This window comes from Pristis pectinata, chromosome 15, assembly GCF_009764475.1.
Source record: "Pristis pectinata isolate sPriPec2 chromosome 15, sPriPec2.1.pri, whole genome shotgun sequence".
Taxonomy (NCBI): domain Eukaryota; kingdom Metazoa; phylum Chordata; class Chondrichthyes; order Rhinopristiformes; family Pristidae; genus Pristis; species Pristis pectinata.
The window spans coordinates 13383610-13400138 of record NC_067419.1 but is presented as its reverse complement, the minus strand read 5'-3'; the positions used below and the strand labels follow the sequence as shown (position 1 = coordinate 13400138).

The 16529-nt window shown below is 40.2% G+C and overlaps 1 protein-coding gene across 1 annotated transcript in view; it reads left to right on the top strand.

The window, feature by feature from the left end:
• Positions 1–16529, top strand: part of asb15a (ankyrin repeat and SOCS box containing 15a) — a 23599-nt gene extending 7070 nt beyond the window's left edge. The window contains exons 6-11 of the mRNA XM_052030110.1: positions 610–768; positions 4278–4523; positions 5587–5758; positions 7546–8089; positions 10916–11069; positions 14677–16529. Coding sequence (XP_051886070.1) covers positions 610–768; positions 4278–4523; positions 5587–5758; positions 7546–8089; positions 10916–11069; positions 14677–14852 — 1451 coding nt within the window. The 3' untranslated portion in view covers positions 14853–16529. The remainder of the gene's footprint in view (positions 1–609; positions 769–4277; positions 4524–5586; positions 5759–7545; positions 8090–10915; positions 11070–14676) is intronic.

Sequence of the window (16529 nt, the reverse complement as noted above, 5' to 3'; positions counted from 1 at the left end):
TTATTGGTCTGTGAACCTCAACTGCAAGTAATAACAGGGTATCACAGTTTAAAAGCCATTGTAGTTGAATCCAATTCTGCCCTCAACAGATGTCAACCCATTTGCACATTAAACAAGGAGTTCTGGATAGCAGTGTGGAATGAAATCTCACTTCAGTTTCTCCAGGAGAAGCTGAGCTTCATCAGCTGCCCTATTTGAGATAAAGACACTCAGCACAAACCATGGACTGTAATTGTGACTTCCCTGCTCAGTGAAGCTTAGGGATAATGTTTCATCCCTGGGGCACAATAATATTTTAATTGAAATGCAACATTTCCCAAAGCGGTTAGGATAAAATTATTTTACAGCTGTGAATTGGATATTTTGGTAACCATTATCTCATTAATATACTGTGCATATAACAAATAGTGTTGTGTCTCTTCAGCTGGTGTAGTAGTTACTGCCAAACCATGGTTGTGTTTGTTCTGTAAATAATCTTTTATGAAACATTAGTTCCCAATTTCTAGGTATTCTATGTTCATTATAATTGTGGGGTGAATGGAAGTTAAGGTAAGGTAAAAAGTTCAGCATTTCAATGAATCCTTCTATTTTCTAAATTGTTAATTTTAGCATCATATAAAACAATCTGGCAACAAAAGACCGAAGATGGAGAAACTCCACTTACTCTGGCTGCTGCAGCTGGGTTATTGGGGAATGTGCAGGCTCTTTTGGAGAAGCGAATTTGTCCCAATATTACTAACAATAAGGGAGAAACACCACTATTGATTGGTGAGTAGCTTTTATTTCTTTGAATATGATTCTCCTTCATCCCCATCCCTTTCTTTCCCGACATCATGCCTGGACGCAGATCAAATGCTAGGAGAGTGGACCTATCATTAATAAAACCTGATCATGTTCTTATACAACATAAACTTAGGCACCCTTAGAGCAGGGATCCCTAGCTGGCTTTTCTTCTTAATTGACCTTTCCTTAATCCATGGGTGCCTTGATAACTAGTAGTATTCTGGTACTGCGATCTCCAGAATCTGAGATCTCCAGAATCTGAGGTCTCCAGAATCAACATAGACTAAAAATCAAGCCACAATTTAGGAAGGTGTTCTGGTATATCCTGCAAATTTCTTTACATACCAACTAAATGATAATAGGAGAATTTTTCCTTTACCACTGGCCATAAACTATCTGATCATAGGATTAAAATCACAGGAGAAGCAGATATGGTGATTAACCTGCCAAAGGCCTGATTTTCAATAAAGCCATCAGATCTCATTAGCATTTGCAAACTGGGGGACCAAAATCACAGTTATTTTACCAGAAGGTCACAGAAGTTCTAAGAACAATTGGTGATTTACATTGGTTTAGAGATGTACAGCATGGGAATAGGCCATTCGGGCCATCACATCCCTGCTGGCCAGTGGGCACCCATCTGCACAATCCCACCTTCCAGCACTTGGCCTATGATTCGAGTGCTCATCTGGGTCAGGGACCCAGCTTCAACCACTCTCTCGGGCAGTGCACTCCAGGTACTCACCACTCTCTGGGTGGAAAACATTCCCCTGTGAATTTCTTTCCCCTTATTCTAAATCTATATCCTCTTGTTTTGTCTACCTCCAATATGGGGATAGGTCTCCTGCAGTCTACCCTATCTATACTGCTCAACTTTACACACCTCAGTCATGTCCCCTCTAATTTCCATGTTTCTATTTTTCAATATTATGTGTGATCTCAAAGGAAAATGAGAGAGGACTATTCTTTTCTGGGTTTGAACTCTTGCTCTTGATTGACAATGTCATTGTAGCATTGATATGGAGCTAAAATCACATCAAGCTGGTGCTAAATTTGCAATCTTAATGAATTCTTAACAATAGAAATAAATTCTGATGTCAACTTGTTTTATATAAAAATGTATTCAATTGTTAGTTGCAATTAGGATACTTTTCATCTTAAGACATGCAATAACCCTTAAACAAGAGGCTTAAGAAATAAAATACAGTTATGGATTTATCCAGAAAAACAAAGCGATTGATTTCAATGCAATTCTGTCCCTTCCCCCCTCACTAATTGATCTATATTCTAAAATAATACCATTAGCCATTGCTCTGCTTAAAACTTGTTCCATCTGCTGTGCCATTTGAGGTCCCATGGGATTTAGTTGCAGCTGGTAGTCTTTGAATAAAGACCCTGTTCTAAAGATGTACAGTGTTGAGTCATTGCACCCTGTCCATATCAGAAAGTGATGTTGAGCAATGCAGAAGAGAACATGACAACAGTGAACTAGAATTGCAGAACAATAACAATCATGTAAAGAACAGGGTTAACTCTCTGGACTTGCTCTGAAGACTGTCACAATTATAATAAAGTGTCAGCTGACTTTCAGCCCTGTTTTGATGTTGGGAAAGCCTGTTCTGCAGATTCAAATTCTGTGGCTACAGGAAAATGTTGCAGTGCAGATTTCCAAATTCTGCATTTGCTAGTGATACTGGTTAAACTTTGCCTTGGATATTCTTTTCAGTTTCATATTGCTTTTAAAAAGAAAGTTAATTAAGGCGATCAGACAGTATCAGTGATACAAACCACAGTCCACACCATTTCTTGCATGTCTGTGTACAAAGGCTTTTGCAATATTTCAGCATGTTCTTTTATATGGCTGTTAAAGCACTGCTGTTCATCTCATTATGTCACTTGCAGCTAAAGTGCTCCTGATACCATGGAGGATTATGAAAAACTATTAGTGGGCAACAATCATTTAATTCATTGGAGGATTAAAGTGACATCAAATACTGTAGATGTAAAGCTCAATTATCATCCAGTACAAAGTTGGATTTCAAAAGGAACTGCATTTTTCTGCAATTTGCCATCCACTGTCCTTGGAAGTTCCCTTTATTTTTAATGCACTGATCCTTGGTACAGGAAAAATATAGATCCTATATTACAGAAGCTACCAGGTAATTGTATTTGGCCTTCGGACCTGGTCATCACATAATTGAACAAGAAACATCATATAGTCTTAACATCTTTTATCCCTCAAGTGTTGAAAGAAAATGAATTAGTTATCGTGGCTTGTTTCCAAGGCCTTGTGCATTCTACTGAAAATATGGCCTACAGCTTAAAATTCTAGCATAATCATTTATTAGAACTGAAGTTTTCAAAGTACACAGGGAATTGGAAAAACCCATTCTTTCAAAATGAATCTCTCAACTGATCGAGTGGGCCCTCGAGTGAAAAAAAATCATCAATTTTATTCAGCTATTCTATGTTTAATTTAAATCCTTCAAACCGTGCTCTCTCATTTGTTCATAGCAGTTCTTAAAGCCCTGTGTTCACAATGGAAATGCATTAACTAATGGCAGATTAGTAATGGTGAATTTGTAAATTAGCCATTAGAGGGCGTGCAGTACTGAATGTTTTTGTGTGTCAGTCCAAGGTCTTTGTTTATGCATACCATGGTCCCACTAAACAGAAGCTCTCATTGCTACGTCATGTAAGGAATTGGGCCTTATAAATTACAGGCTGGCTAGCCTTTGCTAAATTTTTTTTCACATCTTAAGCATTTAGTTGATTTAGCAACCTAATTTCACAATCATCACAGAGCTGCCTCTCCCCAAATGATAACGATCAATAGCCTGCTTCTGGAGACTGTAGGAAACTTTGCATACCTGGCATATGAAATACAAAAGGCAATGTCACATTGGCTAGTATCAAGAATGCCGGCTGAAATTTGAGGTGCAGATATTTGGCTGTATTCAGACTTAAACTGAAAGCTCCAGGAATATTTAAGATTATTTCATTTAACATCTTGTTAAAAAGTGACCAAGGCACAGTTAAATGCTGTTGTCACCAAACACCCATCAAGGTTACTACCGATAGTCGTTAACTGGTCTCTTTAAAATTAGTGAGCTCATGAGTCACGTGTTTTGCAAGCATATGTGTAGGTTTATTTAAAAGAGACTGCACATTGTAAAAAAAAGCAACCTTCCCGAGCTTGTTCAAGCATGACACATTCCTGAGCTTCATATCCTTGTCATTATCATTCAGATGTGGTGCTGCTCTTTCTAATATCATCTCTCCCCTTGATGCAACTTTGTATTAACTTGAACTATGCAGTCACAAAGTAATGCAGCACAGAAACAGGCCCTTCAGCCCAACCAGTCCATGCCTCCCAAGACCTCCACTAGGAATCCTCTCCTTCTTTATTCAGTTTTATTTTGCATTTCAAAGTAACTTGTTTTTTTTTTTAAAAAGTCTTTCTATTTCTTGTTCTTGTGACCCTTTTCTCCAAGCTGTGAGGAGGAATGCCTACAAGGTGGTATCGGTGTTGCTACAACACGGGGCACTTATTAACCGGCCTTGTGTCAGACGATGGACAGCGATGCACGAAGCAGCAAAGCAAGGACATGACGATATGGTAGCATTGTTGTTAAGGAACGATGGGAACATCAATCAGAAGGATGGGTATGGAGTAACTCCTGTTGCCACAGCTGCTGCATTTGGACACTGCAGTGTGCTGGAATATCTCATTCACAAAGGTACCCTCAAAAAAAAATGTCTTTTCCAGTCAAAGGCCAAAAATGAGCATGGGAAATGGTGATAGGACTGGGCCAAATGCCTCTTTAAAATTTGTTCCACCATTCAAAGTCATGGCAGATCCCCGGCTCAACTCTGCTTTCCTCTCTGATCTTCATACCCCTTACAGGCTGTCCCCAGGTTATGAATAGGATCCGTTTTTTCAGACATCCATAAGCTGATTTTGTCCATAAGTCAGAAAATACACAAAATCACTCAGTATCGTAATGAATGGTATTGACGAAGGCCAATTAACATGAATATTTATTTATTGTCTTCCCCTGCTTTGGTACAGAATTAGGATATCCCATGCTCAGTGGCTGGTTTCGACGGGCTTGAAGTATCAGTGCATGTTACATTGCTTAATAGAGTATCATTGTACAAGTATCAATAGAAGTGATTGCTTGTCAATTTCCAAAGCAAGTCTCTTAAGTGGCCTCCCGCAGTGAAACTGGCAACCTGTGTTCTTAAGAGACAATGGTGTCTGATTACAGTGGGGAGGTTACACAGATATAGATTTTCTTCCAAGACTGGTTGTCATTTGAATTTAATAATATTTATGGGCGCTCACTCGTATGTACAGGGTGTCTATAAGTCAGGCATTTGTAACATGGGGAAGGCTTGTAGTTGTTTTACATTCCAAATATCTATCAATATCAGCCTTGAATACATCTCATGACTGAATACCCACAGTGTTTGCAGGGATGAATTACGAAATTCACAGTTCCCTATGAAGAAATTTCTGTTTACCATTCCCAAGGAGCTGACCCCATATCCTGAGACCCTGACCTCCGTTCTACACCATCCAACTAAAGGAAACCACTCTGTCAAACCCTCTAAGAATTTCATAGATTTTGCTCAGAACTTGTTATTCTCCTAAACTCCAAAGAGTAAGGGCCCAATCCACTCACTTTCTCCTCTTAGAAGCAACCCTTTCAATTCAAGAATTTCTCATCTAGTGAGTGTGTAGGATGATTGCCATTTATCCAGGCCATTTTATCCTCGTACGCAATACCTTGCCCACAGGAGGTGATATTCATGCCCAAGCAGATGATGGTGCTTCGGTGCTCTTTGAAGCAGCCGAAGGTGGGAACCCAGATTGTATCACAGTGCTGCTGGAATATGGAGCCAATCCCAATGCACCAGACAATGCAGGTCACCTTCCAATTCACAGGGCAGCACAAGAGGGACATTACTTGTGAGTAATAAAGCAATGCCTCTACCCAGGGTGCTTTATATTGTTGTATGTCATCTACTAACTGGTTTTGTTGCATGCAAGTTGAACGTTTTCTCTGATAGTGCAATGAGATCACTAAATGAGACACTAACTCGTTTGGGTGTTGGTTTGCTGTGTACCTTTAAAAATACTTTTAGTTGAAGTCTTCCCAAAACTAACTCCATCACCAGTTTGTATCTGTGAGAGTGAATCATTTAGCAGAAGGCAGCTCTGCAGGTTATAATCCTATGACAGTGGGTGGTGTCAACTGACATCAGCCAAGGACCTCAGAATAGGACATGCACAGCTCAACATGCATATCCATCACTAATCCTGGTGTAATCATAATCACTAATACCATTCACCAATTTATAACCACATTACATAGCATATTGTGTGTTATAGATTGTGGATTACCTGCACCAGGCATATCAAATCATTGGAAAAATACCAAGACTGTTTCCACAAAATCATCCAAATTTACTGGAAGGCCAAGTAAACAAACATTAGCTTCCCCTGCCAGGCGAACATACCCAGGACTGAGGCCCCAGTCATACTCAGTCGACTGGAACTGTGAGATACAATACAGGGCAGTTGCTGGAAATCTGAAATCAAAGGGAATGCTGAAAATACTTAGCAGATCAGGCAGCATATGTGCAGATAGAAAAACTGAGTTAATGTTACAGATTGATGACCCTTCATCAGAGCTGACCAACTCTGATACAAACAAGAGAAACTAGTTATCAGAATTCTGTGTTGAGTCGCAACAAGTGCTGTTCCTCAAGCTTATGCTGGGCATTGTTTGAGCAGTATAAAAGGTCAGAGAGGTCAGAATGGGAGTGGGATGGAGAATTAAAATGACAGCATCAAGGATGATCCTGAGCTTCCTGTTTACTGAATGGAGATGCTCTGCAAAGGGATCACCCAATCGGCATTTAAGTTTCTCCAATGTAGAGGAGACCAAGGGCAGATCACTAAACTGGAGAGAGTTCAGGTAATTCACTGCTTCACCTGGAAGGAGTTCTTTGTTTTAAATGTCATCTGCATATTGCAAAGAGAGGAAAATAGGCTATCAAGCTTAGCCCTTTAATAAAACTAAGTAACTAGGCAGAATCAGAAGGCAATAATCTCTTCAAGGGGATTCAGATGATCCAACTTGAATACATGTACCAATCTCCTATTTTTTATAACCTCCATATTAGACTTAAGTATCCCTTTTTATGGATTTTGTATCTCTTTTGATAGATGTTTTATTTATGTATAGATTATCAGCTTCACTAACAGTGGCATTGGAGGGGTATGGACTGTGTGAAATGCATGTTACTGGTGAACAACAAGTTTGTTTTAAACAATTGATAACTCTGCTATTTAGATATCATAGTTATCTGGGAATTCTATTTATTAAGGAATGGTTAATTTACAAATCCTTTCCATAGACCTTAACTTCTAATACGTCTATAAACTTGTGTTTGATGGGCTGGCATGGTAGTGTAGCGGTTAGTGTAACACTCTTACAGCACCAGCGACCCGGGTTCAATTCCCGCCGCTGTCTGTAAGGAGTTTGTACGTTCTCCTCGTGACTGCGTGGATTTCCTCTGGGTGCTCCGGTTTCCTCCCACATTCCAAAGTTGTGGGCATGCTATGTTGGTGCCGGAAGTGTGGCGACACTTGCGGGCTGCCCCCAGAACATTCTATGCAAAGATGCATTTCACTGTGTGTTTTGATGTACATGTGACTAATAAAGATCTTATCTATATTATCGTCTGCAGGGCCTTGAAGCTTCTAATTCCAGTCACTCGGAAGTCTGCAATTAAGAGAAGTGGGATAAATCCAATCCATTTGGCTGCTGACAATGGCAGTACCCAGTGCCTGGAATTACTGATTGAAAGTGGATTTGACGTTAATGCAGTTATAAATGAAGAGATAGCTGCAACCTACGATGATAAGCGGAGGACAGCTCTGTTTATTGCTGTGTCTAATAACGATATTGCCTGCACTGAACTCCTGCTGAAAGGGGGTGCACTACAAAACCAAGACCCACTCTCCTGCCTCCTTGTAGCAGTGAGAGCAGGGAATCACGAGCTGGTGCGATTACTCCTACGTCACGGCGCCAACGTCAACAGCTACTTCACACTAATTAATGATACTCACTTTCCTACTGCCATTCAGTATGCTGTAAAAGATGAAATGATGCTGAGGCTCTTGCTCAATAATGGCTACAACGTACCAATGTGCTTTGACTGCATACACTCCGACAGCCTTGGAAGGTTTCTTGTCCATCGGGTGATTGAATCAAAGTCCTATATCACCTCAGTAAGTGACCTGCTTCTGTCTGCAGTGTGTGCGATGAATTGATTCTGCAGTACAGCAGTCATCGGATTTCAAAGTAATTCAGTAATTGTTTTCTGTTCATCTTTATTCACTCCTGCTTTGTGGGCTCAAATGGCAAAGTCAACACTCTTTGCCCATCCCTGAAAACTAACTGAGTGGCCTCCTAGACCACTACAAAATCATCACATTGTCTTGGGTCATGTATTTGGCAAACCTGCCAATGTGGGTAAATTTCTATCCCTAACAGACATTAGTGACCAGGATGGTTTTTCTTAGTGACAGTCTGGTAGTTTCACAGTCATTACTTCCAATACCAACTTTGTATTCCAGATTTCTTTAAATTTAAATCTCCCAACTGCAGTGGTGGAATTTTGAATCTCTAGATCATTCATCCAGTCGTTTTACTTACCGCCCACTGATGCAAACATTGTGCAAGCAACAACAGCCCAAATTTATACTGGTGACTTAACCTGCCACATTTCACTCACCCTCTTCCTCTTTAGCTTAATGCAGGGAGTGAATTTCAAAGTGAACTCAGAGGTCCGGAAGTGGCGATAAACTTCATCAGCAAAACGTAGGTTTAGAACACTAAACACAAAGCAGTTCTAAAGAAATATCGAAAATTCAGCTGATACAAGCTACTTTAATTTATAAATTAAATGTGCCCCTTTAAAACAGACTTCCTCAGCTCTGGACATGTCTGATTCTAATTAGTCCTGTGTTCATTTCGATTTGATTTGTATTGTTTTGCTATATCAATGCGATGCTGTTCCCTGCTTTTGAAGAGGCTGGTGGACCCTCAGCAGAAATAATTGACCTCAGTGTTTGACTACAATGGCACCCATCGTTTGGGTGCAATGTTTGCCAAGTTGGATCCACATTATGAGCAATGTGCACATGCATACAGTACTTACAGGATGAGTCACATGAGCTGCCGTATTGGTAAGGGCTTTAGCACAAGTGCAATAAAGCCCGCCAGAGATGTGCAGAACAGAAAAATTATGATGTCAGTTAAAGATTTGATGCCAATGCTGCCAAAATGGAGCAGCATGCTCCAGTTATCGCTCTTTCTTAACACGAGCTGAACGGCAGGAAGGACAGACGCTATTTAAAGTTCATTTGCTGATTGCTTTCTACTGGTTGCTACTACAATTCTACAAGGGTTTGGTGCCTTCAGGAACTCTAAGCTTGCTAAGGTCTACAGGAACTGGTCTAACAATATAAAATAACTTCTTCCTCCCTCTCTTCTTGCTGTTCTACCACTGACTGGCTGAGTTGCAGTTCTTGGCTCCCAGAAAAGAGAAAGGTATAAGGGTAGGGTCTTACTTCAGATACTGGGTCATGCTGGGTCTGGGAGGAGAGGGGGACAGGGAGGTGTAAAGCAGAATAAGTTAGAGGTGCACACTTGCAGCATCTGTCCTTTGTAAATTATAAGAAGTTGTGGGATGCACAGGTAATGGAACATGGGAAGGTGATTTGGTATGGGGATACCTTCATCTCAGATTGCAGCCCTACCACTGACTGCAGACCAAGAAATGGTCACTCAAGTTCAAGTGATCACTGTCTCTTTGCTGTATGTATAACAGTGTTGTGCTGCCCACCCTTGTTGATTAGCTACTGCTGCCTGTAATCACCTGCCACCTTTTCTCCAAGAGAGAGAGAGAGGAGAGTGCATCAATGAATGCCACCCAAGTGTTTGGGTTGTGTGTCTGAATATCTGGCGGTGTGTGGATGACGTGAGGAGTGGACGCGAGGCTCCTGGCAGCATCTGCAGCTACAAGACCTCACTCTTACCTTGTACCTCCTCCGCTTCCAGTGCAGTGTGGGAAAACCCCGAGCTCCCTTTCTCCACTACGGCACCGTTCTTGAAATGCCCACGGGTCCGAATAATTTCCAGAATTCCTGCCAGCAGCTGCTGCAGCTGTGACACACCCGCAATGCAAGAAATTTAAGTTTAAGCTGAGCAGCTTAGCTTTAACTGTTGCGAGCCCATTTTACAGAGGTGGGGGGATGATGAGTGTGGTTAATGCTGGCTCCATGCAGGTATCATACATGTCGGCAGGAAACATTGAGTTGTCACGCTGCTTCCACTGGAGGTTCAAGCTTAGGTTAATTGTACATTGTGATCCCCCACAACTACTTACAGGGGCTCTTTGATTTAACCCCTCTTGCCTTTGTCCTCAGCATACTTTGGCCCCTCATGGTTAATCCCATCCCTTGTCCACTCCCTCAGATTGCACCACATTACAACAGTGGTGCTCCATGCTAAACTCCATTGTCTCCCCATTGCAAGACCACCTCAAGGAAAGGCAATCTCTCCACCTGTGCCTCAACTTTTCTGCCACCAGCTCTCCAATCCACGATTCTGTTAACTCTAATTCCAGGCTGGACTCCCACTTTGCACACTAGCCAAACTTGAGCTCATCTGATATCGTGCCAATGTTCTATCTTGCGTGGTTTCAATTGTTCCCCTATGGTTGCTCAGAGTTCACCAACACCTCAGTTATGAGGTTGTTACCCTTATGTTCACATTCCTCTTGGTCTTCACCCCCTTCCTAACTTCCCTCCTGCCCTACAACCTTACGTAAACCTTCTGTTCACTGCCTCTAGGCTCAGTCCCTTTGCTAACCATTGACTGAAAATTACACCTCTCATTCTTCATCTTTAATGGCTTCTTTAAAACATCCCTTTAACCAAGCTTTGATACACCTATCCTGACATGTCCATCGTTGGCTCAGGGGTCAGTTTTTGTCTGACTAGCTTGGAAAAGCACTGTTAAAGTTGACTGTTTTTTTGATTTATTTATAGTTCTGCGAGTTCATCACCGTTCCATGGATGCGTCATTTGGTCGGAAGGGTAGTGCGTGTGCTGATAGATTACGTGGATTACGTTTCCTTCTGTGTGAAATTAAAGCCTGTACTTGAGAAGCAAAAGGAATGGCCCGAGATCTGTCACATCATGGGTAAATCCGTCATTTTCATCTCTTAAGTAATTAAAGTGTGAAGATTTAGGGAAAAAAAAGAGTGGGGGGGGGGTTGGGTGGGGTGGGACATAACATGCAGAATATTGCAAAAAAATGTGGCATGTTTATCATGAGTGAAGCTGTTCACCAGAAAAAACAGTTTTTGATGAAGTGTCCCACCCCCCCGAAATAGTTTCTGATATTGTCTGGATATTGGCGTTGTCCAGTATTTTCCCCACTAGTTCAGCCAGCTCTCCCTTTTTCCAAAGATTATTCCTCACTTTGGTGGAGGAGAGTAATTTTAAAATATTGGTGGTTTGTATCTTTTTACTGTGAGAATAATAGTTCCTTGAGCAAAAAAAATGAGTTGCTCAGATTCCAGCATCTGTAGTCTCTTGTGTCTCCATGATAGTTCCTTAATTCTGTTTTATAGCACTCAAATATTAAATTTGTAATTCATTTGGCAAATGCTTAATAATAACAAACACAGGAAGTTTATTTTCCCTCAGAGTTATCATTCAACCATCACATAAATATAAAGATATTCAGCTGACCATTTGCAAGCTACATCCATCTTTTACTGCTTCTTGTTTTGAACGCCCATTGTTGGATAAGAGTAAATAGTGAATTGGGGTCTTAAAATTAATACAGCAAATTAATCACAGCAGTAGTAGAATTCTAAAGAAATCACAAAAATGTTTTAATAGACACTTGGAGGACTGTGTTTTCTGGGACTTGTTCCTTGCCTCACCCAGCCACTGGCTTGTTACGAGTTCAGATCCATAAGATTAATGAAAGAAGCTTATTTTAAACATGATGGCAGCATTCTGCAAATATATTGTTATCAATACAGTGCCAGATTGGTAGACCCACATGTGCAGCACCACTTGGCCATCAAGCAGTATAATTAATGTTAGTATTGGAGGGAAATTTAAAGAAGGCATTCTATTGATTATGGCAATTTCCTACCTCCTCCATTTATGTCCATGAACTTTTAAAATAGAAAATTGCTTTTTATGCCTTATATTTCCCACAGTCCATGGCATCACAATGATGTATCGTTCTTCTCTTATTTCTGATCTTAACACCACTGTTTGATGCAGAAAAATGAAAATACCAGGGTAAAATTCCATTCAAGAACAAGAATAATTTACCATATGGAGAAAGGATGAGCCATCTGTAAAACTAGTGCTCTTTGAAAGACTGGAGTTATTTCCCACCTCACGGCTGACAGTATATTAAACTTGTGAATTCAAGACAGAAGCTGCTTCATTGAACCGCTTTTCAAATCACCATTATTTTTACAGTTCATTTTGAATATATGTTTTTAAATCGTCAATGTCTGATAATGTCCTTTGAGAATTGAGCTCAGCAGATCCCTGTGACAGGTCTGACTGTACATTTGCAGCAATGCTCAGGCTTTAACGGTTTTGGCTGATGCTATTTCAGGTTGCTTTCACATTATTGAGATTATTAACTCTTCCAGGGCACGTTTGCAGTGGTTAAAGGGTCTAGAATTAGGGGACATAGATGTAAAATCAAACATAAGGAATTTAGGGCAGAGAGCTAGACAAGCAATCCCCTTTTGTGCATAGAATGAGAGACTGTGGAATGCATTAGCAGAGTTAATGACTGAAGCAGAGACCATTGAGAATGTTTAATGACTAATTGAACGAAAGGGGATAAAAAGATATGGTAATAGAATACCTGGGATTGGGATAACAACTGATGCAAACTGATTGAGCCAGACAGCCACACTCTCTGATGTACAGTCCGTGTAACTCAATGTTGTTTCCATTTGTACAATCACAGTGTTTAAACCGTTTGATGAAAGCTTGGCCTGCAGACATAAGCATTCCTGTCATACTATTACTAATTCCAGGCACACTGCATTTTTCTTACTCTCAAGGCAGTTCTCCCTTCATCCTCAGACAGCTGGGGTCTTTGTTTCAGCAAGAGCTCTTCAGAGGGGGATCGCTAGTCAATACCTGGGAACTGACTTCTTTTCAGCCTGCTAGTTTCTGCCTCCTTTGACAGGCCAGGTGACCACAAGCATCTGCATTTGAACTGGAAACATTGTGGCAGGATCCAAAAGCTCCTTGATTTGGCCACTTGCAAATCTTAGTCCTGCTGCTGAAGATCTCTCATGAGCCCACCACTGGCCTAGAATGATCAAGCTGCCTTTCCACCAGGCAAAGGGAGCAGCAACTTGTGCAAGGATTACCCTGACATTATGTTACTGTGCTGCCCTATCGTGTTTGAGCATTTCTGCCAACCAAATGCAGAAATAAAGTTTTAGTAAATTGTCATAGGACACGGAGTGATTTCAGCACCCAAATGTTCAACCATTGACCAGGTCATCTCATTGATCTCCCTCAAGCAAACAGGACCACTCAATTCTAATTACAGCCTTAGTCCAGACATAAATGAAGGAGGTGAGGCGCACATGACTGTCATTTTTAATCGAAGTAACATTTCATCAAATGTAGCAGAGGAGCCCTTGTAAAACTGAAGTCAATTAGCATCAGGGGAGAACACTCCACTGGTTGGCATCATACCTCAAATAAAAGCTGATTGTGGTTATTGAAGGCCAATCATCCAGCCCCAGGACATTGTTGCAGGAGTCCCTCAGGCCAGTATCCCAAGCCCAACCATTTTCCCCTGTTTCATCAATGACCTTCCTTCTAGTCCTAATATCTAAATTGAACCCCATCCAAGCAGCCTTCTTGATTGGCACCCCATCACCCCCTTAAACATTCATTCCCTCCACCACCAGCAGATTATGGCTGCATTGTTTAGAATCTGCAATATATACAGCATTCACTCGGGCCATTCAGTCATCACCTCCCAGTCCCACTCCCTGTACCATCAGGAAGGACAAGTGCAGCGGGCACATGGGTACATGCCCTCATGCTCTAAGCCCCACCAACTAAGACACCATCCTGGCTTAGAAATATATTGCCATTCCTTCATTTTTGCAGGGTTGAAGTTCTGAAACTTTGTACCTGGTAAAATTGTGGGAGTTCCTTCAGCTGAAGGCAGTTTCTCACCATCACTTTCTTAAGGACAACGAAAGATGCCAATAGATGATGACCTCGTCATTGACACCCGGATCCTATTAATGAATTTAAAAGAAAAACATCCAAAATATATGCACCAACAATATCCAACTGGACGGCAAGTTTGGTAGACTTCCCCTGCCCAACCTCCATCATCATCATCTCAAGAGTCGTTGAGGATTTAATTAGCAGCCTAAGCTTTGGCCTTGCTAGGACACACAAATTCAACATATTGCAGGAACTGAATGTAGAACCAAAATTAAACCCATTGCTTTATATTAAAAACAATTCTAAATTATGTTTGTAAGTTTTTGTGTCATTTTGGCTGCTCCAAGAGACAAAGAATTGAATACCTGCTCCTCAAATTTTCATTAAAAAATATGCAAAAAACATTATGCTATTATAATGCAATGTCAATGGGAAACCTGCTGGGTCAGATTCTGCTCTGTGGTATTGGTACCGCAGTGGTTTTTTCTCCAGCATTTAAAGTAACACTGACCCAGTTAAAATCCACACATTAGAAAAAACAACCTTTGCTTTTCTTGCAGAAAACCCTCGTCATTTGAAGCATTTGTGCCGACTGAAAATACGGAAAAATATGGGGCAAAGGCGGCTGCAAGACCCTACATGTTTAGCATTGCTTCCTCTCCCTCCAATGCTTGTGGATTACCTCTTGTATAAGGAATATGATCTATATGGAAGAGGTCTTGATCCACTGCATTAGTAATGTGAACTATAATCATTTTGTGCCATAATTGTAGTTACAGAGCATTATAATTCATATTCTTAAATTGGTCATAAAACCATTGAATTATCTACTGCAGTGAACCACCATCTTGCTGAATCAGCCAGTACATTTAGTGCAACAAATAACAAGTCTGCAGCTTTAAGCATTGGAGCACTTCTTGCTAATCTACTCTGCAATTACAATATTTGCAAATCACAAAAGATAAAAATACAGAGCTTTTCAAATAGGAAACTGAACCAACCAGAAGGCTTTGTTTTAAAACAATCTCCTGCATGTCTAACAGAATAAACCTGCAACATTATTCCTGCATTACTAAACATGACTTCTTTGCCGTACACAACCCCTTCAATTTACCAAAAGGTTTGGAGCATATCTTCATATTTTAATACAGTTTTCAAAGTCAGCTATTTGTGTAGCAGCTCAAGTAAAGAAACTTTACTTCTTGGGTATACTTAGTCTCACCACTTCAATTGTAGTTTTCACCTCTTCTCTGCAGAAGGCAGTATTATTCCTGCTCCACTGCAGTTCTATCACAGTTTGTAGTCCTCAAATACCTGCTCCATTTATAGCTTTAATAGTGAATGCTGACACTTTTTCAATAGGGTAATGATGAAACATCAATGTCATAAGGGTCACCATGATAAATTTGCATTCATATTTGATAGTGACCCTGTAGTAAATTCAGGTCCTCTGCGTCAGTACAATAAGGCCCTAAATTGAGTAGCTGATAATGACGAACTAATTGTTAATAAATTTCTCCATGCTTGAAAGCTGTTCCCTAAGTTGATGCAGAACATAAATGTTAACCCTTTATAACAATAATTGAATCTTATCCAATGGATGAATAAATTTAAACAAGCAAGCCAAGTACTTAACCAGTGTGTACATTTCGATGCCAATCTGAAACTATATCTTTTGGTGTAATTAATTTCTTCATTCAACAGATCCTCTAATAGCAGGGCACTTATAGTCCAAATTAAATCACTCCTCACTTTGCCATTTGCATTATGCCTGAGAGACTAATAGTTTACAGGATTGTTGATAGCTTTTTTTCATTCCAGACTTTCACATTGTTTGATGGAATGCTTAGAAAGTCAGGACCTGTTCATTAAACCATGCAGGTGTGTTTCTGGATTTGAGTTGTATTTCTTTAAAAAGATGTTTTATTTTATTAAGTAATAAGAATTAGCATAAATTACATTGCAAACTTTCTCTGTATTTCGGGGTGATTCACATTATTCTTTACTCTGTATTCAAGAAGACTAGGGAGAAAATCTGCTAAAAATATTTATTTTATGCTAAATATTTTTTCATTTCTGATTTTTTTCACTTCACTGTTTTTCTCTCCAAATTGTTACCTCTAACAGCAGATTATCTGATTTGTTTGGTTTATCTATGCTATTTACCCCAATTTCCAATGCACATTTCAATCAGGTCTGTTTAAGCCAAATGAGGCTTTCAACAGAATGTAATTAACAAATAGATTGCAAATAATTACTCTTAAAACAAAAAAAGACTTACTAAACCTTTCTAAGTATGGCAGAAAATAAACAACGAAAAAATCTAAAAGCCTAGTCTTTTCCTCTGAACCTAGACATTAACTTTGCTGTGCTTTCCAGGTAGAGATTGAGTAAGTGTTGCCTTTACTGAACA